Source organism: Pterocles gutturalis, unplaced genomic scaffold, assembly GCF_000699245.1.
Source record: "Pterocles gutturalis isolate BGI_N339 unplaced genomic scaffold, ASM69924v1 scaffold29467, whole genome shotgun sequence".
NCBI lineage: Eukaryota > Metazoa > Chordata > Aves > Pterocliformes > Pteroclidae > Pterocles > Pterocles gutturalis.
The window spans coordinates 78,902-94,615 of record NW_010116638.1 but is presented as its reverse complement, the minus strand read 5'-3'; the positions used below and the strand labels follow the sequence as shown (position 1 = coordinate 94,615).

The following is a 15,714-nucleotide window of genomic DNA, read 5'->3' as shown; positions in this document are numbered from 1 at the left end:
ACTCTTTCTGCAAAGGCATTTTGGTGTGGGCTCTTGGCCATCGTCCCTGGCAAGTGGGTCAGTACCTGCTGCGTGGCCTCCCCTGAGCCAGTATCGTAGGGCAGAAATCGTAGGGTCATCCCAGCTGGAAACCTGGCCTTTAATGTGTGTTATAGAGATGCATTGCTTTCAGTTTTGATGCTTTCCAGTATCAGCCCAAGTAAACTTTACACATTTTCATACAAAACGTAGTCCTAAAAGTTTTAGGTTGTGTCTTTCGAAAAGCTCTTGAAATTTGGTGACAAGAGGTTCACTGGAACATGTGGTTTGGATGAAACTAAAGGGCTGTTACTAGTACTGGTAACTCATGGCTGTTTACACATTCAACCACCATTTTGTTTAGGTCTGTATGAACAGGATTTTATAATAATTGTAGGAATCATGTTTAATTTCTTTCTTCTCTTGAACATTGCTTGGACAAAGGATTAATGCTAAGAGAAGCTACAGAATACAGTGACCACCTTCTAGTCATTAGGGAAAAAAATCAGAATTAAAGCCATATTCAAAATGAATCTAGCTTCGTGGAAGCAAATATTCATTCCCCTGCAGAAAGATTTTGCATTCTGACAAATGTCTTGAAACTTGGGGGGAGGTGGGGAGGCATTTGAATTGTGAAGTTGTTATATTCCCCTGGATGAAATAGGTTTGTTTACTTGTTTCTGTTCCAACTGTCTAAAATTATCCATACAAATTATTGATGCTGTTCTATCTGTTTATGACATGCATATTTGTGTTCCTCAGATAAATGGGAAGCCCCTGCAGTACATTTTCCCTCATGCAAGGCTCAAACTGCTGAGAGACCCAAAGGATCACACAGTTTCAGGTAAAAAATGACAACTCTCTACAAGACATGATAATTAATTTGATTAGTATGAATCATGCAAAAGATTTGCAGTATTAAAAATAGCTCCTGTCTCATATGCAGCAGGAAATTCAGTGGTCATTTTAAATCTTGTTAGTTGGTTGTAACAGAGAGCAGCAGTCCGGAAAAAAGGTCACAACATCTGTTCAAGATACATAAGCTATACAGACACTAAAAACAGAGGGAAAATCTGTTGTATTACACATATGAGCAGTCTGTTTTGCTGTTGCTTTTTATATAACTCTATATTATCTTTATGAGATGTTTCTGTAAAATAGGCTTCTGTAGGTGTTCCACATGTACAGAATTTTTTTTTTTTTTTTCTGTGCTGGAACTATTCTATAGAGGGGGGTAGCAAAACCATCAGATCCCATTTTTTCTGTGATATCTTCACATAGAAACATTAATCACAGGACTTCAGATTTATTCTCTTTTCCCTAACACTGACACGAATGTTCGTGTGAGTCTGAGTCTGCTTGCAAAGGAGATTAAAGTGGCAAAGGTTATGTTCATTCACCTCTGGGACTGTGAGCAGGAAGGCAGTGCGATGTTTTCCTGTGTCAAATTGTAGAAGACTGCCAGTTCCAAGGTCTAGCCCAGGTAAGGTCTGTCTGTTTGAGCTTTTGGAATTGCACTCTTTCTCACATCTAATACTGATAAGGAGTTCAAAGGCTTTTTAACATGCTGTTTGTCTTCTTTCAGAGGCACAGGCTTTGAGCAGTTTTGTTGTGGGACCTTCAGAGTTTCTTTTAACTCTCTTAGAGAATTCTCGTAGTGTGTGTCAAACTCTGTTTCTGTGCAGAAATAATTACCGACTGCCAGCTCCAGCGTTCCCTCAAGCATTAAGTAGAAAGTGGCACAAACCTACTTGAATTGCTAAATATTGTTTTCGCAGGGTTTCTGGCAGTAAAATCTTGATCACTTCCACCCCCAGTATCCACCTCATATTTAGGGTGTTAAACGCAAGTTCTGTATCTATTATGAGGTATTTTCTTGCTAGTCAGTGAAACACCCACTGGTGATTTCAGGATCCATAAAGACCCTCCTCCCACGCAGTGCGGTGAGGGAAGCCGTGGGTCGCTGCCGTGACAGCCCCCCGCTGCCCCGGGCCCCTTGGTCCATGGGAGCCGAGATCTCTGCCTGATGGGGTGATGAGTAGTGCTGTGATCCAGGCTGCTCTCCTACTCGACAACAAGTGGAATTACAACCACACAACTGTGTATAGCTCATGATTTAATGTTGCTGAAAGCTTGTTCTTCTACTTAAAGTTACTTACTGTCGTGCAATGTAAAACGCCAGTTCCAAATTCTCCACTAGCTCTCGTGCTGGTAACCACAGCAACATGCTGTGCATCAGGATAATGCCTTGCAGGCAATGACTGGAAAACCAAGGTGCAGGTATTGACTTCCCATTTACTAATGCCCTGCACAGCATGAGATCACACAGGATCAAATATTCGCTCAGGATTCTGCTAAGGTTTTGTATCCCACACTGGGATTGCAGGCTGCTGTAGCTGTGCTATATTGTACCTAAATTCTGTTTGGAGTAAGCAGGCTTGGCTTTGTGTCTACAAGCTGCAGTCATACTTTTGGGGTTTAGTCCAGATACACCCTTGCAGACCTGCACAGACTTACTTCTATGTTTTTTTCCTACAAATATAAAAAGGCTTAAATGCAAATTTTACAGTAAAGAGCCAAAGGTGGGATAGGATACCAATAGGGAGGACCTGAGCCAGAAGAAATTGTTGTATTTTTCACTCCTTGTACAAGTAGCATAACTCCTTGCCTTTGTACCTCCCTTCCTCCCCCTCTGTCAGTGGCTGAAGGATTAAAATACATGGAAAATCTCTTTAAATGCACGGTGCTTTATGCTTAGCCTCCAGCTTTCCAGATGACCTCTCCCAGAGCCACATATATGGGTTTTATTCCCTTTTTTAAAAATTCAATTTTGATTAAACGTTATCTGCAAACTAATAGCAAGTATCTTTATTAACCAGACAATGACTATTAGCCAGACAATGACTTTTAGCCAGAGGCAGACTTAGAAATCTGTTATACAGAAGAAGTTACTTAAAATATTGGTAGATTAAACAATATGTACTCTTATTGCACCAAGCTACCTCACTGCAAGATTATTGAATATTCATCTAGATGCCGTGGTTGGTTGGTGGCTGGCTGGTTTCTTGCTCTGTTTCTTTCTTTCTTCCCTTCCTCTCTTTCTTCTGCTCTCCTTTCTTCCCTCCCCCTTTCTTTCCTATAAAAAGTACCAAAATGCAAAATGAGGTGTTGAATCCTTTTATTTCACTGTTTGCCTTATGCTAGTTGCATACGCGCAGGAAGAGTGTATGTTAAAAAACTCAACAACTCTCAGTAAAGCTCACATGGGGAGTCAGATCTCTCCAAGAGAACAGCTGGTCACTGTCTGGGTGCCAATGGGAGTCTCTGTTGCAAACATCCTTTTAGTAGCATCTTCAGCTGTATCGGACAAGACTCCCTGAACTGTCGTGTTGCTGGATTCTTAGAAGGCAGATGGCTTGTGGCCCTGGGTGACCACGACAGCATATGCATCATTTATTGTCTCTGATTATTGTACAGTATGGACAAAACATCCTCTGTCTTAGCTCTGCAGAAAAGCCTGTCCTGTGTAATCACTTCTGCACACACAAGAACAGTTTCTACTGATGATTTAAATGATCTACGTGTAGTTTGGTCAGTTCAAGAGCAGGAGCTGCCTGGGGAGATTACTGAGACTCATGGGTTCTCTTCTCAGGGAATTAAGGAACACATCTTAAATACACAAATAGTGTGTCTTAACTGGTGTGTGCACAGCAGGAGCTACAAAGGGAAATCTAAACTGTCCACAATTCCCACTTGGAGAACTCCTGTTGATCAGCTGCTTTGCTGGGAAGCTGGCCAGTGGTTCAGCCCATCACCTCATTTCACTGGGGAGTTCCTGGGCCAGCCTGGGCATTAATGACTCAGTGTGCTGGGTCAGCCCAGGCACCCAGCTATACCACAGCTGTAACTATAGGGCAAGCTTGAGTTTCATCCTAAAATCACCATTATCATTTGAATTCCATAGATCTCATCACATATTTACTATAGTGGGAGTTAGTGGCTGATTGTGGATGCAGAAATTGTCACATTATCAATATCAATAATGAGTAGTCCCAAATAATTTTAAATTCCAGCCATATCTCTGTATATTATGTGTACATGCATTCTGTTTGTTTGTTTTCTTGATTAATGAAAACTGGCTCTGAGGTACAGATGTTTTTGATGCCTTTTACATAATCTGGCAGAATTTTGCACACAAAAACATTTACTGCAAATTTTAGCATGTGAATGAGGTGTTTAAGGAATGAGGAAGCAGGCCAACATTGTTATGGCAAGAGAAGAGTAGCTCAGAATGCAAAATATATACTTGCTAGCTGGCCTCGCTCTTGAGGGGTTTGTTTCTTTAGCACATGCCATTGACTAGAACTCACACTTCTTTTCAAGGTCCCTCCTGAGGCAATGCTGATAGATGTGAAGGAATTGACAAGGATTTTCTCTGCAAAGATTGATTAATAACTTGCAATTAAAAAAAAAAAAAAAAAGGAATTGGCATCATTGTTATGCTGAGGTGCCAAAGCGATGACGGCAGTGATCAGTGAATGATAATACAGCAATATTTAATGCTCCAAAAACTCACTGTTTGTTTTCACTGAGAATCCCTTGTTCCTTTTGGATCCTTTAGCGTAGAAGCATAAGCACTGTTTCATGCTGCCAGCATCTTCTCTTCTGTTTTTTAACACGTCATAGTTATGTTTGAAAAAAGTGAAGAGAGGACGTGGGTACTGAAGGTAATGAAAGCATTGGCAATACGTTTGGAAATGTTGCAAAGATAAAAACATACATTGTGTTATTCCTGATCAGAAAGCTATGTAGGCACACTGGGTGAAAACCCAACACAGCAGACATATCTCAGTAGGTCTAACGGTACAACGAGTGCACTCAGTCAAAGGTAATTTTGCTGCTTTGCCTCACTTAGGATGAGTCACAAGTAATTCTTCCCTTTCCAAAGGTAGAATACTCTTTGTTTCCAGGGAGCAAAACATACCTTTGAGCAGCCAGCCTGTCCCTGTTGTGGAACATCCTCTTCAATTCTGATAAAAAAATAAAAAAAAAAAGGCAGAGAAGCAATTCAGAAAAAGCTGTGAACTTTATAGTAGAGTAAAGAAGCGAGTTAGACTGTGGGCAGAAGGCTGTGTCCCTAATCTTCCCTTCAGCAGTGATGTCAGTGAAACTGCTAAGAGGGTGACAGGGTAGCTGTGATGCTGCACACACGTCAGAGATGCCTCATACTCTCCATAAGGATTACTAATTCCTGCACACAACACTACACTTCTGCAGCATGCCAGCTCATGTGGTACTTATCCTGAGAGAGGAAGAGAATTCAAATAAAATACTTTCCTTTAATAACTGAGGAAGAATTTAATCCCTAATTAATGGCCATCATTCCCTCAATCACTCCATCCTTATCGGAGATGGGACACAGAAGGTAAAAACCCATAAATAGAGGGACAGAGCTGTTACAGCCAGGCAGCGTCAGAGATTTTCTGGTGAAGTCATATGGCAGTAAGTGAGGACACGAATAGGAAATAAAGGGATGGAGAGATGTCTGTTTGTGTCTTAATAGCAATCTTAGAAAGAACTTAATACCATTCCAGTTTTCTAAATGTTTAAAAAAAAAAAAAAACACAAACAAATGTTTATATTTTAGAGACATTTTGTAGAGATATAGACTACATATTCCATGTTTATGTCCCTTGTTTATGTGCCTTCTCTCTAAATTAACTAGTGTGTGTATTTAAAATAATTTCCATGAACCCTTTTTGAAATGTTTTCTAAATGTTTATTTTCCAGTGTATTATGCATTTTCCAGTGTATGAACATCTGTTGAAGGATGTCTAATAAGATCTTAAGATGAGTGGAGGTAATCTAGAGGGTAATGTGTGCACTGGTTATAAAGGTCCAATTTGCTTTCACAGTTCTCGTGCAGAGAAAGCTGCACGAGCAGGTCGCTGCAACACTGAATGTTAGAGTCAAGTCAGGGCCCCAGGTTCCCATGGAAAGCCAAGAGGAAAGCTGGCATGTAAGAATGTGATTCACAGGAGCCAAACTAGAAATCTGTCTTTTTTGGAGATAAGTAATGCAGGTCAGCACTTTCTGATGAAGAACTAGAAGATGAGACATTCAGGGATGCATATCTTTGGTGAAACACCTTGTCAAGGACATTAGAAAAAGTTAATAATGCAGAAATGTCAGTTTAAGGTTCTACTTCACAGGTGAGACATAAATTGCCTTAACGACTCCCAGAGGAAAAAGAAGACCCTGTGTTCCGTTCTCTGGATACTGGCTGTCAGAAGTGTGCATAGGTTTAATAATGACACTGGAACGAGGCAGTTACAAAGGGCAGTCAACTGGAGGTTGAAGTAGTTTAAATAAATCACCTTTTGGATATGGTCATTTTCCTCTATTGATTATAAGGATATTATTATCAGGTCACTAATTTAGGCTACAGTTTTTGTCTTGTAGAGATCTTAAATTAGATGAGATGAACAGATGTACAAAGGGGCTACAGAACAATCAAAAGACTTGTAGAGGACTGGTTGTCTAAAGGACCACATTGTCCCTCATCGTCAAGAGGCAGAAGCCTATTTGTGTTATATGCACTTTCCAGAGCAGGGTGCTGGAACATTTTGAGAATGATTGCCTTCCACTCACTATTTACCTGATCACAGATTTGTACAGGTCTTTGTAGTGCACTGGGTGTACGCTCCCATGCAATCTGGGTGCAGGATGATTAAGGTTGAGACGTTCTGATTCTGCAGGTCGCTGATGCAAAGGAAATGTTCCTCGTGCCTTGGTAGGGTGCTCTGAGGTTCTGTCTGTCTCAGAGCATCACTGCACCAACCTGCCTGAGGTGCAGGTTGTCAAGTCAAACCTCTGTTCCTCATTATCTGTGTTTCTGAATATTTTTACTTTAATATTGCTTGCAGGTAATATGCACTCAGTGCCTGCATGATTGTTTGCTGGTTTCCTTCAGTAAAAAGAATTTGGGGGAGGGGGATTGTCAGCAAAATTTTCTTTAAATTACCTCAAGTTTGCTAGAAAGTGGTCTCGTTCTTGAAGAAAGCTGTTCAAGAAAGGGTGTGAAGCTGACATTAGACAAGGCAAAGCTGTTTGAAGATAGACACCCCAAAATTACATACATTTCCTCCCCCCACAAAAAAACCCAGCCCCCCCTTAGTCATTACAGTACACATTTTTTTAAGAGATACAATTTAAGGAGGCAAAAGTGTAAGATATATCAAAGTGCTAATTTGCAAAGTAGATCAGAAATTGTCTTTTGTTTTTTTTAAAAAAAAAAATTTAGTTTTTCTGCTTGCTGATGTTTCAGACAGCAATAGTCATTGACTTGAGAATATACCGTTTACTCAGAAAAGACTGAAGATTTCCCTCATTTGACAGCTTCTTCTAGTGGTAGAAAAAAATTATCATATCATTCTCTTGATACAGAAGTGAAGACTGCAGTGTTTAAAGGAACAAGGTACACAGGTCCCTGCTACAAAAAGCCTGCATTTTGAAGGGTTAATTTTAACAAAGAACAAGCTGACTAGTAAATTGCTATGCACTTAATTCAGGTGCTGTTTTTCTTTTGCAGCAGTCAAGTTATTATAAGAAATATTTATTTTGTGTGAGACATCAAATAAGTATATCACAAATAAGATGTGAGATACCAAGTCTTGTGAGATTTATGGCTACTCTTTAAAAAAAAACGATTAAAAAACATTTAGTCAAGTCTTTTTTTTTTATTATTTTATTACCAGCCTACATTGCAATGCCTATTTTACTATCTACCTACTACAGAAGTAAGGCACTTCGTTACTTAAAGACATACGTTTAAACCCAACTTAGATGAGAAATGGTTGGATACAGTTACTGACCTCATCCAGCAGTGACTGATGTCAAGGAAAGAGCAAGTGCAATGAACTGAAGGTCTCAGCACGTGTCTTAGGGGACAGTTCCTATTTCCAAACACAGAGCTAGCCTGTATCCACAGATTGAATGGTTGTAAGAAATGAACTGTCAAATGGCCACGTTAATCCTGAACACTGCTCTGTGATACCTCTTATGAGAATAAACCATGAGCTTCTGTCTCTGATGTTGCCAGCTTAGGATCTTTTCCAAGCAAGAAGTCAAAAGTTAATTTGAAGCTTAACAATAGAGGATCTGCAATTCCTTCACTCATTTTGTGTATTTTTTATGAATATTACAATGTTTTTAATGAGTGATACACCAAAACCAGATACTGTCTTTCTTTTTGAGAGAAGGAAAGTTCAGAGTTTTTTACAAAGACTTAAAAGATTGCAGGTATTGCTTGTTTTGGAAGAATGTTATTTTACAATTTACAGTTCCGATAACTCTTCCCCATTCATGACAGCTATCCAAGCAACACTACATCAGTTGATTCCTTTGTGCAGCAGTTATTTGAGTGAGATATTCCTTTGGTTTTCCTACCAGAGAAATTATCCAGTGTGCTGAGTCTTTACTGGGTGGCTGTTAAGAGCAGTCAATATCATCTTTCCAACAGATTGTTCAAAATTTTGACCAGGAACCATCAGTGTTCCCCTTGGCGTGTACACTCCCCATGATATCACCTGTCCCAAAGGAAGTGATAGAGTGCAGTAGCTTCTATTTAGCCATTGCCAACACACAGTTGTACAAATACTAGGCAGATTAGCTCTGCTGTAAGAAGTTTACTGGAAAAAAAAAGTTTGATTAATAGCATATATAAATGACCATGTGTCTACAGTTTATAGGAATCTGTAATGCCAAGACACTATACAAAGTCTGAAACACAAGATCAGCACACAAAGTTATAGTAGAGAGAACTTACATACTAGATCCTCAAGGCTTTTCTTGGTATTTTCTTAAAAAAATACACATAGCTTCAAAAGCTGGAGATGTGCTTCTAAAATAGCTAAATAAAACTGAACAGTTTGAAGTTTTGGTCCAAGATGTTAAGATAACTGCAAACAGGTGTCATTGCATTCACCTAGGACTGAACTATAGTTTGCTAATAACATTTGCTAAGACATCACGAATATGCCAGACTCACAACATACCAACTAAGTTGTGATAAGCCAGCAGAGCATCCTTTATGCAAAACCTTTTCCTCTGATGACAGGGCTGCCTCATGTTGTGTGGGAATCGTCAGTAAAATCTATTGAACTTTTCTCCCTTATTGAGAAGAACATGAGTAAAAAGCTTGAGCTAAAAGCAACTACTGTAGCATTAAAAATAGCACAAAGATTGGGGTTTTTTTACAGTGAAGCAATTAACGATTGGCTGAGATATCAGCTGAAGAGATTAAAGCTTGCCCTTTAAGATAGATTCATCCTCGTAAGAATCTTTAAAGTTTTGTGAAACTGGACTGAATTTACGGTATTGCAATAAGCTGAGAGACTCTAGGTATTTTCTTACATTAACTTTTAGCCTGCAATTGGGATGTAAAGGTCTCGGTGTCTGGGCAACTAGATGAGTAAAAAACTGGGTAGATGGTTGGGTTTTGAGTGCAGTGGTTAATGGGCCATGCTCTTCCTGGAGGCAGGTAACAGGTAGAGTACCACAGAAGACTGTATTGTGGGGCCATTTAATATCTTTATCAATGACGTGGAGGAGGTGATGGAATACACTCTTGTAACTTCTGCAGATGCGATGCACATCAGCACTCCACATAGATAGCATGGACTCTGTCCAGTAGGTGACAGGACAGTGTGATGTTTCTGTTTCCTCTTAACCCAGTTTACCAGCTTCATAAAAAGAATTTGTGATAGATACAGCCTTTGTGCTCCCCAGATGTCAGCACAATGACTACTGAGAAGTAATGCAAAATGAAGGAAAGGAATATGTTTCTTGCTTTGTTCTTAGCATTACCATACATTGGACAAGTCTACACAGCACCCTGGACAAGATGTGATAATCATCACTGTTTACTGAAGACAGCAAAATTTTCCCAAATTTATTAAACATAAAAACAGTCTTAATAGGTCAGACATAAGGTTTGTTTAGCCCTCCTTCATCATGGCTCTGACTGAAGTTGTTTAAGAATATAAGACCATGGTAAGCACAGTGCAGTATTCTCACAGCTCTCAATAGCCTGCAGTTCACCCACTTTGGGAAGCAGTGATTGAGTCTTTGCATTAAAGGAGGAACTACTCTTTTCCTAAAGGCTCTTGTTTATGCATTATATTGTAGCTAACATATACCTATATATCTTGCATATTATAGTATATTATATCATATTTACATAACTCTGCTGCTGTTTCTTAAATACCAAAGCTGACAGGGATGGGAGAGTTCAAAACTAACATTTTAAACAAAGAAGTTCAGCTGTCAGTAAGTTGCATCTGTTGAGCCATTGGTGTCTATCAGTGAACAGGCAAACCTCAGTGTCTACAGGTCTTTTATAGATTTAAAGCTATCGTCTACCATGGATGACACCTGAGTGCTCTTATTCTCATGTGACAAAAAGAAGAGGCCTGTATCTTGTTTTCAAGTAGATATGAAAAGTGCTCCAAGATGTTAATTCATTAAACACAGGATGATAACCAGTCTGTAAATCAGCATGAAGCAGATTTGCAGCTGATATAAATCAATGCTGTGTTATTAAAACAAGTGGAATACATCTGAATTTCATCAGCTCAGGATTTGACTTCATGTATATTTTATACCTTAATTACCAATGGCCAAGAAGTGCAATAAATGAGTAGGCTTAATCATGTTTCTAGGAAACAACTTCATTTAATCTAATTTCATTAGGAAGCACCAAAACAATTCTCCTGAGCACAACCTTGAAAATGTTGTATCTATCTAGACAACAAAGCTTTTATATGGATCATCATGTTATGTCTTCCACAGGATTGTATAGGAATAATAGAGCAAATAAGAATTTAGCCTGGATTTCATTATACACATTCCATTCCCTGCTGCTTTACAAGTGGATGATCTAACTTGGTTTTGCTTGCTTTGCCATGTTTGTTTTCTCCAGACTTTCCAGATTGCTTTATCACAAGTATAATACCTAAATAAATAACTTGTGTTTCTTTATGGGGCTTTTCAGTCTGAGCTTTACAAAGATAAGTCATCATTGTTTTTTTCTGTGGCTGACAATTCTGTTTCATACAGACAATGGAACATGGTTTAAATTGTTCCAGCAGATATGGACCTACCTGTACACTAGCACCTGTCTGGTCAAGATAAGGCTGGGGAAGGAATAGGGTGATAAAGTCTAGTAAATGAGCACAGAAGAAAGGTATGTTCTGTCTCTGTTCACCATCAAATAGAGTTGGAAGACTTTGTATTGTCTAATTTGATTGATATTTTCTCATTGCTATAGAATGGTATTTTGCCATACTGCAAAAACTTTCATGCCTAATGCCTCGATCTCATTCGTTATGCCCATGCATTTTTCTGATTGCTACCATTGGACCTTGCCCAAAAAAGGTCACTCTTGTGCTTCCTTGCTATGATTCAACCTCCTGGTTTTGAATTTTATTTTTGAAATAATTGTTAGGAAGTGATGAAAACTGTATTTGGACTTGTGGTTTTCTCTTCCCTCCGTGTTATGTCTCTTCATTGGCTCATGGATATGAAACACAACACCTAATCTTTATTTTGAGGTTCAAACATATCTTGCATTTCAAACTACTTAGGGGCATGTGTTGTAACCCTCATCTTTATTTTGCAGTTTAAGCCCATTTCAATTTTTCCGATTTACTTCTGCATAGTTTCAATGTCAAAGAACATCATATCCAAAGGTGATAAAGCAACCATGGTTCTCTAGAACCAGAATAAAAAGCAATTTTCAACTACCATCTTGAAGGTCTTAGAATCTTAGAAATCCAAATCACTAGTGTTTTGTAATATTTTTCTCAAAAATGCAGTCACTTGAAAGTCTATTAAAAATCCGTGTAGCTCCATATCTAACTGGGACAAGAGTCAGATTGCTGCTGACGCTCGTACTTACAGTTTGCTACACCAATTCACACAAACTCCTGCGTGATTACTGAAAATCTGTTGTACATTCTAATTGCTTCTTTACTTTCTTTACTCATCTAATTAGACAGACAAATGGTTTCATACTTTGAAAAATTAGCCCAGAGGAAATATTTGTTTGAGTTAACACATGAGCAATGTTTGCACAGAGCTTCTGGGTCACATTGCCTGCATTCTCATGCCAGTGTTGAAGTTGTTACTACTGCATGGGACTTACCTAATAACTAAACCATATCCATCCCTGCATTTGGTGACGGAGTTCTATTTACTTTTATAAGAGAAAGCATCCCTGTAAAATTAATTTCTACTTTTGTGTAAAGGCAAGACCACCAACACCAGCAGAAGCCTGGTGTGTCTTGAATTACTCTGTTTTTCCCTGTTCTTTTCTTCTTTTTTTTTTTTTTTTTTAACTTCTAACATGTAACGGGTTCTTGACATTTGTTTGGAAAGGCAAGTCTAGTTGTGATGCTGAAATAGTTCAAGGAAATCTAGGTTGTTTAATGGCTCTAGTGAAGCTGCTCAGCTAAGTAGTAAAAATATGATAACATTTCATGAACTTCCCTGTGATCAGAGCAACAGCAAGAGATTGGCAACAATCTGATCTTTATTATCTCCCTAATGGAGAAAAATGACCAAGTTGTAATTGCAGAGCTTGGGTTATGGTCAGCCTACTTCAACAGAATGTTGTGTATCAAGTGAGTCATGTTTCTGCTCTTTCAGCTGCGTTGCTAGTGTGACACAACAAAATGTACAGGGGGATATAATTTCATAGTGCTCTGAGATACATTGAGCTACACAAGTTCAGAATAAATAAGTCTAATTGGACACAAAGTGCCTAATGGTGGAATTAACGAAAAGAGAATGGTGAATTTTTAAAATAATTTTGCAGTGATGCTTACCAGGACATCAGTGTCAGAATTTATTAATATTGAGTTGTTGGTCACTACTCAAATATACTTTTTTTGTGTATATATATTGCAAATATGCATCACTGAAACAGTTTTTGATGTCTGGAAGGACATGACATGACAAGTGAAATGTCCTTTTGAAAGTCACGAAGCCGGTTAATTCCCAAAAAGAAAAAAAGGTATTGGCCATTCAATTTTATTAATATTTTTCTCTAAATATGAATTTCTCTCAAAAGTAACTCTTCATTTATTAGACACTTGAAATCTTGAATAGAATAGAATAGAATAGTGTAGAATAGAACAGAATATTTTAGTTGGAAGGGGTCTGCTATGATCATCTAGTCCAACTGCCTGACCAATTCAGGACTGTCCAAGCTAAAGCATGTTATTAAGGGCACTGTCCAAATGCCTTTTAAACACTGACAGGCTTGGGGCATCGACCCCCTCCCTAGGAAGCCTGTTCCAGTGTTTGACCACCCTCTTGGTAAATAAATGCTTCCTAATGTCCAATCTAAACCTCCCCTGGTGCAGGTTTGAACCATTCCTGAGAATCCTATCACTGGGTACCAGGGAGAAGAGCTCAGCACCTCCCTTTCCGCTTCCCCTCCTCAGGAAGCTCTAGAGAGTGATGCAGTTGCCCTTCAGCCTCCTTTTCTGCAAACTAGACAAACCCAGAGTCCTTAGCTGCCCTGCACAGGACATTCCTTCCAGCCCTGTCACCAGCTTTGTTGCTCTCCTTTGGGCACATTTGAGTACCTGAACATCCTTCTTAAAGTGTGACGCCCAGAACTGCATACAGCACTCCAGGTGAGGCTGCACCAGCGCTGAATCCAGTGGGATAATCACCTGTTTTGACCAGCTGGTTGTGCGGTGTGTGATGCACCCCAGGATACAGTTGCTCTCTTGGCTGCCAGGGCACACTGCTGGCTCCTATTGAGCCTGCTGTCGACCAGCACCCCAAATCCCTTTCTACAGGGCTGCTTTCCAGCCACTCCTCTCCCAGTTTATACTTGTGCCCAGCATTACTCTGTCCTAGGTGCAGAATCCAGCCTTTGGTGTTGTTAAATTTCATCCCATTAATCACAGCCCAGTGCTCCGATCTATCTAGATCCCTATGCAAAGCAACTTGTCCCTCAAGACAGTCAAGACAGCACCTCCCAGTTGGGTATCACCAGCAAACTTGCTAATGGTGCATCCAAGTCCTGCATCCAGATCATTGATAAATACATTGAACAGAACTGGCCCTAGAATGGAACCCTGAGGAACACTGCTGGTGACCAGTTGCCAGTCAGATGTAGTCCCATTCACTACAACCCTCTGAGCTCTGCCTTTCAACCAGTTCTTCACCCAGTGCACAAGAACCCACTCATCCCACAGCTGGACACCTAGTCTGGAAGTATGGTGTGAGGAACAGTACCAAAAGCTTTACTAAAGTCTAGAAAAACTACAACCATTTGTTTATTTATCAAAGTATAAAACCAATTCAGTTGCATTATCTATCTTGTTAAAGTTTAACATTAGGCTTTTTGGGTTTTGGGTTGTGGGGATTTTGGGGGGCTTTTTTTGCTTAGCATGCTGCTTCTTAAGGTGAAGATTAGAGAGGAGAGTAGGATCACAGCCTTGGGAGATCAGTAAAAACAGCTGCAATTAATTAACAGACTTCTAGCTTTGAAGCATCCTAAAAAGGATTGAATCTTAAAATGTGTAAAATTCCCTTTGAAGAGATGTTTTCTTGAAGATATTTTCCATATAAATCAATACTCAGAGTTCAGAAAGGTGCCCTCTCTCATTCAAAGCATGATGATTCTTTCTGGCGGTTAACTCGTCCTGTGTCTTCTGAAGAAGAAAGCAGTAGTTCATTAATCTGAAAATCTAAAATTGAAAGATGAATGTCTGGTTATATCAAAATGGGCTGAGAGATGAAAATTAGACTCAAAGAAAAAAAAAAAAGAAAACAAGAAGGGAAAAAACCTGAGAAAGCATATGATTGATGATATTTTTAAGCTATCTGTATTCAAGGTGATAAATTGGGCAATGTCATTGCAAACAGAAGTAGTAAACTCAATATTTTCAATAGATACAGTAAAAACAGGTTTGAAATCCCATTTTCATATGAGAAAATATAGCAACATCCAAGCTATATTTCTTTGTCCACCAGAACAGAGCACTTAAAGCTCGTTGGACAAAAAGTAGCTCATTCATTCTGACTGACAGGAATCGAATGGTTTGTAATTTAAGTTAAAATATTTCTTCTAGTAACATTTTTGCAACATAATAATAATGGAGTACAATTTTCTAATTTAGTGCAAACAGATCAAATTAAATGAAATGTCCCCTGATTTGTCCATCAACAAGAACATGTGCAAACACCCCACCCTCCACCCCGATTATCCCTTATGAAGCATGTTCCTACTTAATACATAATGCCAGTCATATGTTTGACTCTAAAACCTGCAAATATAACATCACAAGCCTTTTCAATGTGTCCGGGAATTAAAATCTTTATATATTAGCATGGAAAATAAATTATTTTGTTAGCAGTAACATGGACAAACGCCTTAGGATTGCAAAATAAGAACCAATATGTCAGCCATGATTTTCAAAGTTATCTGGCTTAAGTATCCGTAGAACTGCCTATGAAATCAAGTGTCTTGTGCACTCAGTTATATGGCAAACTACCTCTCTGCCATTCTGATACAATGATGCTATGAGGCAGAGATACCAGTACAGCATATCATGAGAAAACTCCAACCCTGCAGAGTTACTGCCCTATGTGACAAGAAGCGTCCAGTCCTACTGA

At 39.1% G+C, this 15,714-nt stretch overlaps 1 protein-coding gene across 1 annotated transcript in view; it reads left to right on the top strand.

Annotated features, from left to right (window-relative positions):
* LOC104463306 (protein piccolo-like) overlaps positions 1-15,714 on the top strand; it is a gene marked incomplete at its 5' end in the record, with an annotated part of 93,336 nt that overhangs the window by 14,562 nt on the left and 63,060 nt on the right. Inside the window, one exon of the mRNA XM_010075573.1 lies at positions 781-862. Within this exon, the coding sequence (XP_010073875.1) occupies positions 781-862 (82 nt within the window). The remainder of the gene's footprint in view (positions 1-780; positions 863-15,714) is intronic.